Genomic DNA, 15,046 nt, shown 5'->3' on the forward strand with positions numbered 1-15,046 from the left:
ACAAATGACTGTGATTGGTCGATGGATTGATGTTTACAAATGATGGATACATATAAATCAGTTGATTATGTTATGTATATAGAAACAATATATTTTACGTTTACTGCAAAAAATATATACACAAACATCATGTAGGCTAAGTACTTGACTATATCGCATCATTTCTCAGGGCTTCAAGCCATGAAGTGGGAGCGAGGACGATAAAGAGTTCTGTTGGCGCGAGTTCATTGTTTCGATTCTCTGATTGGTGGAGATTTAACTGCAGACTTATGGGTTATGTAGTTTTTGTTTTGTTTTTAACTAGGAATTCCGCTGTTAAACACGATTAATATATTTTAATAGTTCATAGTTACAACAAAATCATACATCATCGATTAACAACGTTTAAAGGTCTGTCTTAAAAGGTTTATAATTTATCGTTTAAAATCATTTTCCCCATGGAGAAAATGAATGGCATTTTTTACGACATCGGAACCGAACTGGCTTTATAATTCTACCCACTTCCGTTTTTAGGTCACAGACAACAGTAATGCCCGCCCACCCCCACTCAGCCCAACCCCTTACATTCAGAGGGGGGCTGAAGCGCACGTAGAGTCCGACCATTGAGTCCGACATGTCCCGTGGAGAAAACCACTAACGTACTGAGAAGCGATCTCCTACTGGAAGGGTTTTGAAGATCTACTCCATATCAACCCTGAATAATTCAAAGATATCTCCTACAATGGAAGATGGCAGGGAAACAGCTGCAATGAGAGAGAAAGAAAGGAGGGATCGACAAATAGGTAGGCTACTATTGAATTATTATTATATTTAATATCACGTGTTTGCATCGTTGTGTGCGTTGGATATACGCAGCATTCAGTTCACGTAAAACGAAAAGGCCATACTAGATGCCTCTGTTGCCTTTAAAAATATATAAAAAATGCATTAGAAAATAGATAAACATTGGTAGTGCGTCCATGCTTCCCCTTATTTTTCTCCAAGGTCTGTTATTATTGGTAGTGCACCATGGGTGTGCCTCTCTTTTTTTCCTGTGCCAAACTGGGCAACAACAGGTGCTCATCATACCCCATAGTCATAGTCCTGTAGCACTCCACCAAGAAATTCTGTATTCATCACAACAATGACCTGATGTTTTGTTGTTTATTTTTGTCAGGCCCTGAATGTATCTCTCAAAATAATGAAGGTATAATAATGAAAAATGTAGCATACTATGGTATGGTGTGATAGTTTTATGCAGTATAGTATGGTATGGTATAGTGTGTTATTATAGTATAGTATAGTATGGTGTGGTATAGTAAAAGTAGTCATAAAACAATAATGCATCTGCATTTCTTCTAAATGTCTATAATTATTCTGATTATTTGTGTTGAACATCCTGTCAAAATGCATTGAGTTTAAGATTCAGTTCAGGAGTTTATTCAGATCATGTGGCTGGTGGTCAAAGATCTAGAGTGTAATGCAAAGATTGTGAGGTCAGTACAAAGAAGGGATGATTTAATCATTCTTCAATTACTGTGATCACTGTCCTGCTCAATAATCATATCCTTAGCACTCAATCTTACTTTGCTCTGACTGTCCCATCAGTAAATGTAATTTGCCCTGGATGTATTTGCATCTGCTAAAAGACACGTCTTATCCCTTATAGGGCATATGGGCTTGTAGACTAATAGCCTTAGCTTAGGCCACATATACAGTAGCCTTACAGTTACATTTCTCTATAGATCGATGGTGTCACACGATTGATGATGATACTCCAGGTAGGTGAAATTTGGAAGCAAAGCAATGGCAGTTTTGTTTGTTAATTTTGTTTTTAACTGTAGAGAAGCGTTCATTTGCAATGTGTTTCTTGATTTTCTCAGTGTGGGTAGAATGGCTATGAAGATGGTAATGTGCTGCAGAAGTCCCTTGATAGATACATTTGTAAACAACCACTCTAATGCATGCACTTCAGCTTGAAGCTAAAATATTGTTTTTGCATGTTTGAACTCATGTAACCCATCAGATTTATGAGCTATGTTAGGGTAATGCACAATTGTGTGTGATCTCTTTTTATAGTATAGTAAAATAATGCAAGTTTATGCATAGGCATGCTTGTTTTGCCTTTCAGCCTTGGAGAACACAGACAGTGACATTGGCTTGTGTGGATGGATCCTGGTGCTTTTCTCCATTCTGCTCACGTTGCTGACCCTGCCTCTTTCCATATGGATGTGCATTAAGGTACTTAGCGGTGGTCCTTTAATTAGTGTGATGTCATACGGCTTGTTGTCAAGTGCTTCAGTCTCAAGCAGGGATGGCCCATCAGAAACCACAGCCTTTTCTGTATCTGTATTAAAATTGTTTTGTTAAATTGTATTGACTGATATATATCCGATATTTCAAATATCAAATGATATTTCCAATAAATTTAAAGAAATCAGCTAATATAATATCTATAAGTTGTGCATCCCTTCAAAAAAATTCTAGTTATTCACAAGCACAACTCAACAAATGATTCATTAGCTAGAAATTTCCCTTCATCAGTGCAATCTCTATAGACTGATTTCACAATCTTTATTTGGAAATCATGAACAGTTGGAAAAGTCAAAAGGTGTGGGATACCTAATATTTTATTTCGTAAATAAATGTGGTTTTGACAGCAGGCCCACCAAGTAGTCCAATTCCTTTTCATGCCTTATCTTTATCATCTTTATCTTTAAAAGAGAGATGACGAAAGCATGATAAAGGTTGCCATGCAACATCTAAATTATGTTAGAGGCCGTTTACTTTCCACTGTTTTAAACTGCTGTAATTTAGCTCTTTTTATGAGATAAAAATACTTCTTGTTCCTACAGATAGTGAAGGAATACGAAAGGGCAATTATCTTTCGCCTTGGACGCATTTTACGAGGAGGAGCCAAAGGACCAGGTAAAGGAAAAAATCAATATCATTTGATCATTCTGATTTAATCAGTGCTGCTGGTCTAAGTGTTTCATGTGATAATGATCATGTCTTTAATCAGTGATCACACTACTTGTGTTATTGTTGCGTGTGGTTAAATGTTGTTTGCATTTGTGCTGTGGCCGTCCACCACAATCCCTGCTTGTCACAAGGCAAAAGCACGCTTGTGCTGTAGAAAAACAGAAGTGATCTGTTTTGCATTTCTGCTGACCCGAATAAACAACTCCTTTTTCAGTGTCAGGATAATTCAGTTGAGGACGATATACTGTACTGTATATACACAAAAATGCACATTAAATCATTTGACCTTGTTCAATCATGATAAAATGTAATAAAACATTTATTATATTCAGGAAATAGGCATCTAACCCAATAAGCACGTGTACATTTCCGAGACATCTGTAAAATATCATATTTCCTGGATAGCACCACGTTTTATATCAAGCTTTTATTTCAGCGGCACATAATGATCTTATCTTGCATAGTGATTTTGCTTAAATAGTAAAGCTATATGAAAAGGTGCTAAAAATCTAAGGTTGTAATGTCAGGTTAGTCAGACCTCATAACCTGCTCTGTACTGCACTCTTGCCTTCTAAATCATAAAGATCACTTGACCACATGTCTGATAACCATCTGTTTTGTTTGGGGACTTGCTGCCATGATGTCACATATAAGAATTCGGGATCAGGTTCCACACAGCACTGTGGTCACCACTGTGATTAGGATTTTCATAGAGGTTGATCTTGGCGACTGGATATATCTCAATGTTTGGTATCTTAAGCTAAAGTACTTGCAAGACAGCACTGTATTGATAATCCTCCTCAACCATTATTTTCCTCTTCTTTTTCTTCTTCATCCTCTACTTTTCCATTTTCTTTTCTTTACCTTCTTCTTCTGCTTAAAAAATTCAGCAAATTCATTAGCTCAGACCATTTAACAGATGGACTCAACCCAAACTTTCTTTTGGAGTGTCATGTAGAGTGTTGTCGAGAGGCTTGAGAGAAGCTTAGGAAGGCTCTGTACAAAGGAGTGGTTTTCAAAATGCTAGTTGTGGTTTATTTTAGAAGCAGCATTTCTTAATGTGCGGTCCACAAAGTACAAAAAAATAACAACTTAATGAAACAGATACTGGTGCTAAAAAAAACAAAAGAAAAATGCTGTGAGCAGCAAAACTGGCTCTGAACAATGCCTAGTGGCACATCCACAAAATATCAATTTGTCTCACCTCAGACAGGTTCAAACATTTGCACAGTATATACAAGAGACAACCTCTCAAACATGCTCAGACAATGGTTTAAATCAGAGGTCTTCATTCCTGCTCCTGGAGAGCCACTGTCCTGCAGAGTTTAGTTCCAACCTGCTTCAGCACACCTGCCTTTGAATACTCAAGTGATTCTGAAGAGCTTGATGAGCTGATTCAGGTGTTTAATTAGGGTTGGAACTAAACTCTGCAGGACAGTGGCTCTCCAGGAGCAGGAATGAAGACCTCTGGTTTAAATATACAGGTTTCCCGCCAAACACTAGTGGGACGAACCATTGTCACGGGGTGGAACCTTTCCCCGTGACACTCAACACTCAATTACACAGCAAAACATTGGCACCTAAATAATCAAGAACTCATTTCTGACATGCAATAATCATAATACAAACATGCATAACATACAAACACACATTCAAACATTTAACACCTCATTGCTCTTATGTCTCTTTCCCTCTTAACAAAATGATACTTTCTGGCTAGCACTAGGCTGGCACTCTAGTGATGATGTCATTAACCTAGTTCATCATCACATGCAGATAAATTCAGCCTTATGCTGCGCCCACATTTACCCTTGCTCTGTGAAATTTTGTGGTCAAAATCTAGTCATTTCAGTAGGAATCCATGCGGTCAGGACTTTCATGAGAAGGCGAATAAGTTCCCCACGCAGATTTTAATCTTGTTCAAATTGGTCACGCAAATTCGCCACTTTTACCAACAGAAATCTGCTTTGAAAGTGAATTCCGTGTGAGCTGTGCTTCACACATTGCTACAGTACACTATTCAAAAGCGACATTGGACCTTTTTTGCATGTGAAATCTCGCCGAAATTTCAACTTGATACTCACCCTCAAGTTGTTCTAAACCTGTATAAATTTGTTTGATCTGCTGAACACAAAGGAAGATATTTTGAAGAATGTTTGTAACCAAACAGTGGATGGGCCCCATTGACTTCTGTAGTATGGAACCAAAATACTATGAAAGTCAATGGTGCCCCACAAAATAATTTAAATTCTTGAGTGAACTAGCCTATCCCTTTTACTTACATAGATGGAACATTTCCATTCTTTGTGTAAACCAACAATGATGACATAATTGAAATACTTGCATACTGCGGTTGCAATTGGTCTTCTTTCATGTGCTTATTTGCATATTGAATTGTGATGGTTCTTAAATGTAAAAAAGGTGGTAGAATGTTAAATCCTATGCACAGGCAACAGGAAAAAAAGTTCGGATGCAACATTTCATTTGCGCAAAACTATTCTTTAACTGCTTTAGCAAACACTGATATTTCCTTTAGGATATTTAAATCTCTGAAATATATTTGTCAGTGCTGTGTTTTGGAATATGAATCCGCAGGGCTTTCCCTCCAGGAATGAACTTATGAGGGTAGGGTCTATTATTAGAGTTAGTCCACATACTTTACCCCTCTTATGCCCAAGGCTTTTCATTGTGAATTCAACTTTCTTTATCATTACCTTTTTCAGTAGTTCTTTTTGGGGCAATAAATTCCTTCTTTATGGCTGAATGTGATTTATACTATAGTTTTGGCCTGAAAAGTAAGCTTGATTTCTTGGTTCTCTTTGAGGCTGCTGGCTGGGGTCTGTAAACAATCTGCAGTGGCTCCTCCTCCATGGCTGTATTTAGGGTGGAATGTGAGCGGAATTTTACACAGTAGGTTATACAAACCTCTGAGGAGACTAACAAATCCTGATGACTCTTTGAAAATCTAAATCTAAGAATCTATTTTAGATTATAAACTACAGGGATGACAAATGAAACGCATTAAGTATTACTAAAGCACCAAGACAAACACACATTCCACACACATAGACCTGCTTTTCTTCCTTGTCACATACTGCCAAACTGTTTTTATTGTTCTGGTTTTCTTCATAGCCTTTTGATTTTATACTCAGCATTTTTATTTTGGCCATTTTTTTTTTTTTAAGTTTTTAAAATAATTTTACATACAATACTATATGTGCACTCACCGGCCACTTTATTAGGTTCAACTGCACATTAACGCAAATATCTATTCAGCCAACCACATGGCAGCAACTCAAAGTTACAAGTAGCACACACACAAACACACACATGTAAGATTTTTAAAAGAAATTCATACATTACAATATATTCGAATGATGAATGCATTCTTGCTGCATTCCACAGTCTCTGTTGTTATTGACTTCCAAATAGTTTCTAGTTGTTCCCAAAGACTTGCTTTTGATGAAACTTTTGTGCTATCTATCTTTGAATCCACTAAATCCCAAATTTGTTCAATAGGATTCAAGTCTGGACTTTGACTTGGCTAACTTTGACTAAAAAGCTTACACATACTGCTGGATTAACCATTACAGAAACATAAAAAATTATTCTGTTAATCACCAATACTGTTGGAAGTTGTAGCACAAACCTTACATTGGCTGGTGGTCTAAAAATTTGTTAAGCACTATATATATATATATATATATATATATACGTAGTGTAGTAGTATGTTTATTCATTATTAAGAAAATCTAATCCTATAAATTGTTGTTACTGTTCTTTACTGTAAATAATTAAAACAGATGCTAGTGCGATCATTCATTAAACACGTGAAGGCTGTCAGCTGAGTCCAGTTGGCGGGGAGAGTGGTATTTGGTAGATTGCCAGTTGTGCACTTATTGAAGATCAGGTCTGTGTTACTAGGAGTTACTGATTATTATTAGTGTCTGCTGCTGTTATGTTCCTCAAATATTTTGCTGTATTTGTGTGTTGTCTCACACAGGTCTTTTCTTCATATTGCCGTGCACAGACAGCTTTATCAATGTGGATATGCGCACCATCACTTTTGATATCCCCCCTCAGGAGGTGAGATCACATGCAAAAACACAAACACTAATCTTTAACTTCAGCCTTTGTTTTAACCCATGAAAAGCATCAATTGTAAGTAGAAGTGTGTAATTTTTGTTAAGATGTTAATGCTTTTGCTACAGTTTAATATGCAGGTACTATGAGCAAGCCATTTGTAGTCTGACATCCCAAAAAGTGCAAATAGGTGGTTGGAGTTTACAGGGAGCTGGATCTGCAATTTTTTTGGTGCAGAAATCACATATTTAAATGACAAATATTTAAATCTTTTAAAGACATTCGTCATATACACTACCAGTCAAAATTTATAAATAATAATTATGATTTTTTTAAATGTTTTTAAAAGAAGTCTCTTGTGCTCACCAAGGCTGCATTTATTTGATCAAAATACAGTAAAAACTGTGATGTTGTGAAATATTTTTACAATTTAAAAGAAATTATTTATATTTTAATATATTTAAAAATGTAATTTATTTCTGTGACGGCAAAGCTGAAATTTTGCTTCATAATATTTTTTTTTGATACTGTTATACATTTTTTTCAGGATTTGCTGATGAATAGAAAGTTCGAAACTGCATTTATGAAAATGAAAGTATTAATTTATTTTCTTTCTTTCTTTGTGTCTTTAAAAAAAAAAAAAAATTATCTTACTTACCCCAAACTTTTGGTAATATATCACAGTTTCCAGAAAAATATTAAACAGCACAAATGTTTTCAACATTGAGAATACTAAGAAATGTTTCTTGAGCACCAGATCAGCATATTAGAATGATTTTTGAAGGATCATGTGACACTAAAGTTTGGAGTACTGATGTTAAAAATTCAGCTTTGCATCACAGGAATAAATTCGATTTTAAAATATATTAAAATTTTAAATATTATTTTGAAATGCAGCCTTAAGAGACATCTTTCAAAAACATCAAAAAGAAAAATCTTAATTATCCCAAACTTTTAACTAGTAGTATAGCTCTGCATTGTTTTTATTGATATTTGTATTTAATATAGATTTTAGTGTAGTTGTTTTTCTTGTGTTTTGCAGAATATCACCCTTTTGAATGTGTGCTTCCTCATAGGTTCTGACAAAGGACTCTGTGACAGTGAGTGTAGATGGTGTAGTCTACTACCGTGTTCAAAACGCAACACTGGCAGTGGCCAACATCACCAATGCTGATGCGGCCACTCGTCTGTTGGCACAGACCACCCTGAGGAATGTGCTGGGTACAAAGAACCTGGCAGAGATCCTGTCTGACCGTGAGGAAATCGCCCATAGTATGCAGGTATCACACTAAACACATACAAATATTTTAAAAACAAGAGTTAGATTTTTTTAAAGGAATAGATCACCCAAAATGAAAATCGAAGCTTAAAGGGTTAGTTTTCCACAAAATTGATAATTCTGTCATCAATTACTCACCCTCATATTGTTCCAAACCGCTTTAGTTAAATTTGGAACACAAATGAAGATATTTTTAATGAAATCTGAGCGATTTCTGTCCCTCCATTGACAGCTACACAACTACCATTTTGACACTCCAAAAAGTTCATAAAAAGATCGTAAAACTAATCAATATGAATTTAGAGGTTTAGTCCAATTTTTTTGAAGAGACACGATTGCTTTATGATGAACAGATTGAATTTATGCTTTTATTCACATATAAACATTGATCAGTGAACATTAACAGAAGCTCAACCGAACCTTCTTGACGCTCGAGAACAAACCTCTTACGAAGGCTCAAACGTGCTGGGTAACACGAGAATGAACCTCATTGGTTCTTGCTGAAGCTCAAACGTGCTGCGTAACACACGAGAATGAACCTCATTGGTTCTTGCACACCAAGCGAACATGCTTGAACTTCCGTTTACCATAACTGATCTGTGAGTTGATGAATGTTAATATGTGAATAAAAGCCTAAATTAAATCTGTTCAGCGTATAGTGATCGTGTCTCTTCAGAAAATTTGGACTTAACCTCTCAATTTATATGGATTCGTTTTACGATCTCTTTATGAACTTTTTGAAGCGTCAAAGTGGTCGTTGCACTGCCATCTATGGAGGGACAGAAAGTTCTCAGATTTCATGAAAAAAAGTTCTTCGTTTATGTTCCGAAGATGAACTAAAATCTTACGGGTTTGGAATGACATGAGTGTGAGTAAATGATGACAGAAGTTTCATTTTTTGGTGAACTAACCCTTTAAACTCGCATTGAATTGGTTTCAGCTAGACCTGACTCAACTAGACATTGCATGTCTTCAGGCAGTGCAGTCGTTGTAGCTCAGCTGAGATGCTGACATATCTAGCTCGACTTCACTGCTAGCGCCTTCCTCAGTTTGCACGTGGCCCGATGTTCGCTCATTTCATCTGACATCCTTTTAAAAATATATGGTGAACATTCTTAATGGCAGGCACAGCTTGGCACAGCACTCAAAATCCTGAGAAGCATGGAGCTTTAAGGAATCTCTGAGAAGAAGTGTTTAGACTTGACTTTGTTTTTCCTCAGTCCACGCTAGATGATGCCACAGATGACTGGGGTATTAAAGTGGAACGTGTGGAGATTAAGGATGTGAAACTGCCCCAGCAGCTCCAGAGGGCCATGGCTGCCGAAGCTGAAGCATCCAGAGAGGCCAGAGCTAAGGTAACATGCTTTTGATATGCAGGTCAGAAAGAGGATGGAAATGTTTATATTAAACCAAATCAGGACTGTTTTTAATGCCTTGCTTCACATTATAAGTAGACTTCAGGAGGAAAATTGATATTATCAAATGTAGTGCCATTCATCCATTACAAATATATGGTTGAACTTGTCTAAAGAAATACTTTTTGAAAATACTGTTTGTAGTCTTAGAAAGACTTGTAGAAATTATACTTTTTACAAGAGTAATGAAAAATGTAATATATAGCAGATCACTAAAAGTCTGATGTAACATTTTCCTCATTGCACTGTTACGATTACCTGATTGGTCTAGGCTCTAGGGGAAGAATGCAACAGCAAAATGGATGGTGGTGAATGAGTCTGCAACAGCATGAAACCACCCCATCTCAAGCCCCAGAATTGACATTCACAACAATAACCCAAATAACCACATTTCACAAAATAATAAGAACTCTACAAAAGAATAAGAACCACATATTTCACAAAGGAAAGAAACTCTTCCTCATTTGTGTTGAACTTATTGAAGTAAGGATACACAGAGCCACCAACTACTTGCTTTAACACAACATCAAGTCTGGGGTTGCACACAGTCAAGCCACCACCAACACAGCTCTGATGATGGTTGCAGTTTAAATACTCTCCATCCAATCACAAAAGGCCATTGATTATTGAAGCCAGGTGGCAATACTGGGCACAACAACAATCCCTTACGGCTCTGGACATAACACTACACACAAAAGATACTCTAGGATAACGGATGGATTTTGCTGGCAAACACATATTAATCATCCTTTCATGTATATGCATGTACATACTGTAGACCAAATTAGTTTTGTACTGTGTGGGAGCTGAATGTAAACGTTCAATGTTCTGAGGCAAGACTACCGCAATAGTCTCATAGAAATCCGGAAATGACAACTCCTTTCCTGTTTCCACTAATTTATCTGTTGATTTATGTGAGAGTCTGTATTTTGGCATTTCCAGCTGTATGCTCGGTTAACCTCTTCTGTGTGCAATAGAAGTTGCTCCGCTTAAAAATGTACACATGCTCTCGGAAGAACATGGGAAAGGAAGTTAATGAGTTTATTTTTGGTGCACAATTACTCTTCAGCGCTTAGTTCAGATACAAGTATGTTTTCTTTAAATCCCTCCCCCTACCTACATCAACCACACAGCTAGAAGTGGCAAACCACTGTCCTAGTTAGTAAACGGTACCTCTCTGCATGGAGATATATAGCAGACACTTTTATAAGAAGTAATGTACAGCAGTGGTTCTCAACTCACCCTATTTTGGCACAAATTAATCTGTCACTTAGTAGAAATATATTTAGACAGAAATATTAGCCAGATGCCAGTGTGGACTGGTTGCGTGGCATGACATTATCCTCAAAAATTATGCAAGGCAAAGATCAACATGACCCAGTATTTATTAAATACAGGTTTGCTTGCATTGCAACATAAGCATTGTTCGTTCTGATCACAAATTGTTTTGTGAAACACTAAATTTGTGCATATGAAAACTATCATTTTAATAATCGTAAATTTACATTTTACATAGTGTTCGACCTATACATTTTGTGATCAAATTAATAATGTATTGATATTAAGATTCCTATTTTTTTGCTAAATAATTTGGGTGCTGTATCAGGCCATAAAGCAGTTGAGCTGATTAAAAGAGCAATGCCATAAAGGGCAAAGAGTGGGTGTCAATTTGAAACTGGTTTAAGGGGTGGAATTTTGGTGCGGTATATGTGGTTTGCAAAAATCAAGACGCACGCGTTTTTTTTCTCACACCTCTTTTGCTGTCTGTAGGTGATAGCCGCCGAGGGAGAGATGAATGCGTCACGGGCACTGAAGGAGGCATCTCTGGTGATCGCAGAGTCTCCCTCAGCTTTGCAGCTGCGCTACCTTCAGACCCTCAACACCATCGCAGCCGAGAAGAACTCCACCATCATTTTCCCTCTGCCCATTGACATGATGCAGTCCTTCCTGAAGCACTGAGCCACATAAAGCCAGCCACACACACATGCACACAAACAGATGCATCCATGCAGAAATGAACAGACTGGCGTTACATAATATCCACTCATGTGAGTAAAATGGACAGCGGGATCGAGAAGTCTGAGACCACATTGAAATCTGCTATTAAAAGGTGCAGTAAGCGATTTCTGAGAAACACAAACAAACACACCCCGGGCTTCATTGCCCCACCCCCAAAATGCATGAACACGCAATGCAAAAGTAGATGTTTCTTTATCTTAGCTGATGCAAAGCATAATAATGCTTCTCGAAAAATAAAGCGAAGATGATGAACGAATGTAAAGGAAGAACAAAAACTGAACACAATTATATTACACAAGAGTATACACAAGCAAGAGTTCATTGTTAGTCGGCAGCAGCACACCAGCTCCAGACAAACAATGACACTCAAAACTGTTACAACAACGGCATATTTTGGTTCCGTGATACCAAATATTACTCATGTTTGGAGTAGAAACAACGCAACCTCTGCGTCCATTTTCAGGCACTGGAAAGCTTTTCTTTAATAATCTTGCCTAATCATGATCCTTTTTTTCCCAGTGATATCCCTCTGACCTTGTCTCTTTTGTAATATCTCTCAGCCATCTCTCTTTCTACAGTCTTTCTTCAAATCTCCCTCTGGTTCTTCTTTCTCTCTTCTCCCATCATGAGTGGACACGCCCACTACTGCTGATTGGCCATAAGTCCCGATCCACTTTCAGTAGCGTTTCTCAGAAGTCACTTAATGCACCCTTAAAATCCTGAACATTTTAGCAACCTAAGAAAAAGTATCACATGAAAAGAAGAAGAAATATTTAAGTTTTGAGGTCACTAATCAAATGAGCAAATTGGTAATCATGTGACTCTGTCAGTTGTTCAAGATGGGCTTTGGATGTTTTGGATCAGACTTTTGGACCCCACTGTACATATGCCACATACACACTCACAGCTGTTTTTTGAGGTATGATCTGTAGATGTTCCTAGTAAAAACCTCTATCTGAAGGAAATCTGATGCAGCTAAAGAAAATAATTTTTGCATGTGTTTTTTGTACCAAAAATTTGGACTTTGAATATGCTTTGCAAATTGAAATTAAAATTGCTTACAATTTCTCTGGTTGTTACAAGGTTAGAACAGTGGTACAGGCCAGAGCTGGCTGATCTTTTAGACATTGATTATTGCAGTGTGTGGTTTGGTTTTTTTGGGGGGTTTATAGTTTATGGAACATCTCCTGGTCATATGAGTGCATGTGCTTGTGTTTCAAGCATGTGCAACTAACCTGATTGGTCGCCAAATGGAAAACAAACCGTCTAAAGGGATATTTGAATAGTATCAGATGACAGCAATGCTTATTGTGCCTAAACCAGTTTTTCCTCGCTTTCTCAAACCTTTAATTATCGCTGACTTTTAATGTATAAAAGCCTTAAGCCATATCCATTTCAACTACTGAATCAATATTTACAGGTTTACATGATGTTGGTTGATTTTTAAAACCACAATGCATTAGAGATCTAGCATTTATACATCAATTTCACATAAATATTTTATCACTTGATTTTAAAAATCTTAATATCTTATCTGCCAGACATTTTCATGCATGAAATATAATATTTTTTATAATGTCGGTGAAAACTGCAGCTGAAAACAAATTAAGGCTATACAGGTCAATGTTTGTGTTTGTAATTAGTATTTGCTGCTTCAAATATCAGAGGATGGAATTACAGACTCATAAAAGATGTGAATCACTTGCTTAGGACTATATTTCTCAAATATTTTTTTCATCCTGTCATTCATTCAGTCACAAGTATATATATATACAGTATATATAATTCTTTATTCTGTCTTTTAACTGATATATGATGAATATCACATGTTGTTTTTGCCAGCTCACTTTTATGTGCATTTTAATATTGAATGTTTTTTGTTTGCACTGTATTTTTGTGCATATCATATATTTTTCATGTGTGATTGTCCCGTTCTCTTAGTGTCATCTTTCTCATGACTTAAAAGTAAATAAACTCTTTACTTTTAAACAAAGTGTTGTTATTTTCCCAGAAACCTATTCATATTTTTGTTGCTTAAATCAATCTTTGAAGAACATTCTGGAAACCTTTTTGGGGTTGTGGTTCTTTATTGTACAAGAAGTAAAACTGGGAAATAATGTTTATGTTTATATTTTAGGTACAGAAGGATTTGCAAAAGCAGCACTGTTTGGAATAACCCTCATAAAATAAGTTTCTATATGAGTGGATGCATTTTGTGGGTTTCCGTACACCATCTGTAGGCAGTCAACTGACCCAATATGTTAACAATCATCTAATCCAAAACCCCCAAGAAATAAACAGCAGGCCTTTTTCCATTCAGTTTTTCCATTGCATATGTAGGTATAGTAAGGCCTCATAGAAGAAAAAAAAAAAAAAAAATAGATATGCAACCAATGACAAGACAAGCTCCTTTTCCATTCCACATTCTGATTATAGTTTAACAAATACTTTTATCAAGTGCACTATACTGACACTGATAAAACTGTAATCCAGAGTTGATTATGGATAAATCCTCTTACATCCTCAGCATATGAATCCTAAACTTTGATATTTAAAATCTAAATTGAGACAATGGGAATGTCTTCGATAAAGGCAGCATTAGATTCTTTGAAAAAGTCTTGCAGCGCCCTCTGCATGTAGAGGGATGTCATTGCTCACTTAGAATGAATGACCATGGCTGCGTTTGGAATTATTAAAAAGCTTACCGAAGATAAATAAAATATACTGCCTAAATAAACATAGCAGGTAAAACAGGCATTCATAATTAATATTAATATATTAATAATCCACAATGAACGTTTTAAACAATAGTATGCTACATCATCGTCACATGGCCTGATCGCAATGCACATTTAATGCAGTAAATTGTGGCCATCTTGTTTGAAGTTTTGCATTTTAAGCCAATTTTGGGTTAAAATCATGTCTTAGGTTTTGGCAGATCTTAGGCCTGATTAAATAATTAAAAAATGTGGTTGTTAATAATACTGATAGTAAGCTCTGGAACGTTCAAGAGTGCATCAATGTTATGATAGTATTTTTTGAATATACCATTTTATTAATATTTTGAATTGGCTTTTATTTGTATATTTTCAGTGTTCATTTTAGTTTAATTTTTAGTTGTTTTTGTAATAAGCTTTTGTCAAGTTTTTGTTCTATTTTAAATTAATTCATTTTACTTCCGTTTTAGTTTTAAAACAAAACTAATCCTACAACTTTTCACATAAAAAAAGGTTTCTGACAGACTTTGATAAGAATATCCTTGTATATTTTCTGATACAGGCTCAAGCAC

The 15,046-nt window shown here is 36.2% G+C and overlaps 1 protein-coding gene across 2 annotated transcripts; it reads left to right on the forward strand.

The window, feature by feature from the left end:
* The first annotated feature begins 562 nt into the window (after window positions 1–562).
* stom (stomatin) lies at window positions 563–12,503 on the forward strand. Of its 2 annotated transcripts, XM_079846965.1 has the most exons (8): window positions 563–782; window positions 1,725–1,760; window positions 2,111–2,220; window positions 2,835–2,907; window positions 6,965–7,047; window positions 8,121–8,324; window positions 9,544–9,678; window positions 11,509–12,503. In XM_079846965.1, exons 1-8 carry the CDS (start codon window positions 722–724, stop codon window positions 11,695–11,697), a joined length of 891 nt encoding a protein of 296 aa, XP_079703091.1. In that variant the 5' UTR covers window positions 563–721; the 3' UTR covers window positions 11,698–12,503. The 2 variants fall into 2 exon arrangements, with proteins under 2 accessions (XP_079703091.1, XP_079703092.1); XM_079846966.1 differs by lacking the exon at window positions 1,725–1,760.
* Window positions 12,504–15,046: the final 2,543 nt, after the last annotated feature.

This window comes from Squalius cephalus (assembly GCF_949319135.1).
Source record: "Squalius cephalus genome assembly, chromosome: 17".
In the NCBI taxonomy this organism is placed as follows: Eukaryota; Metazoa; Chordata; class Actinopteri; order Cypriniformes; family Leuciscidae; genus Squalius; species Squalius cephalus.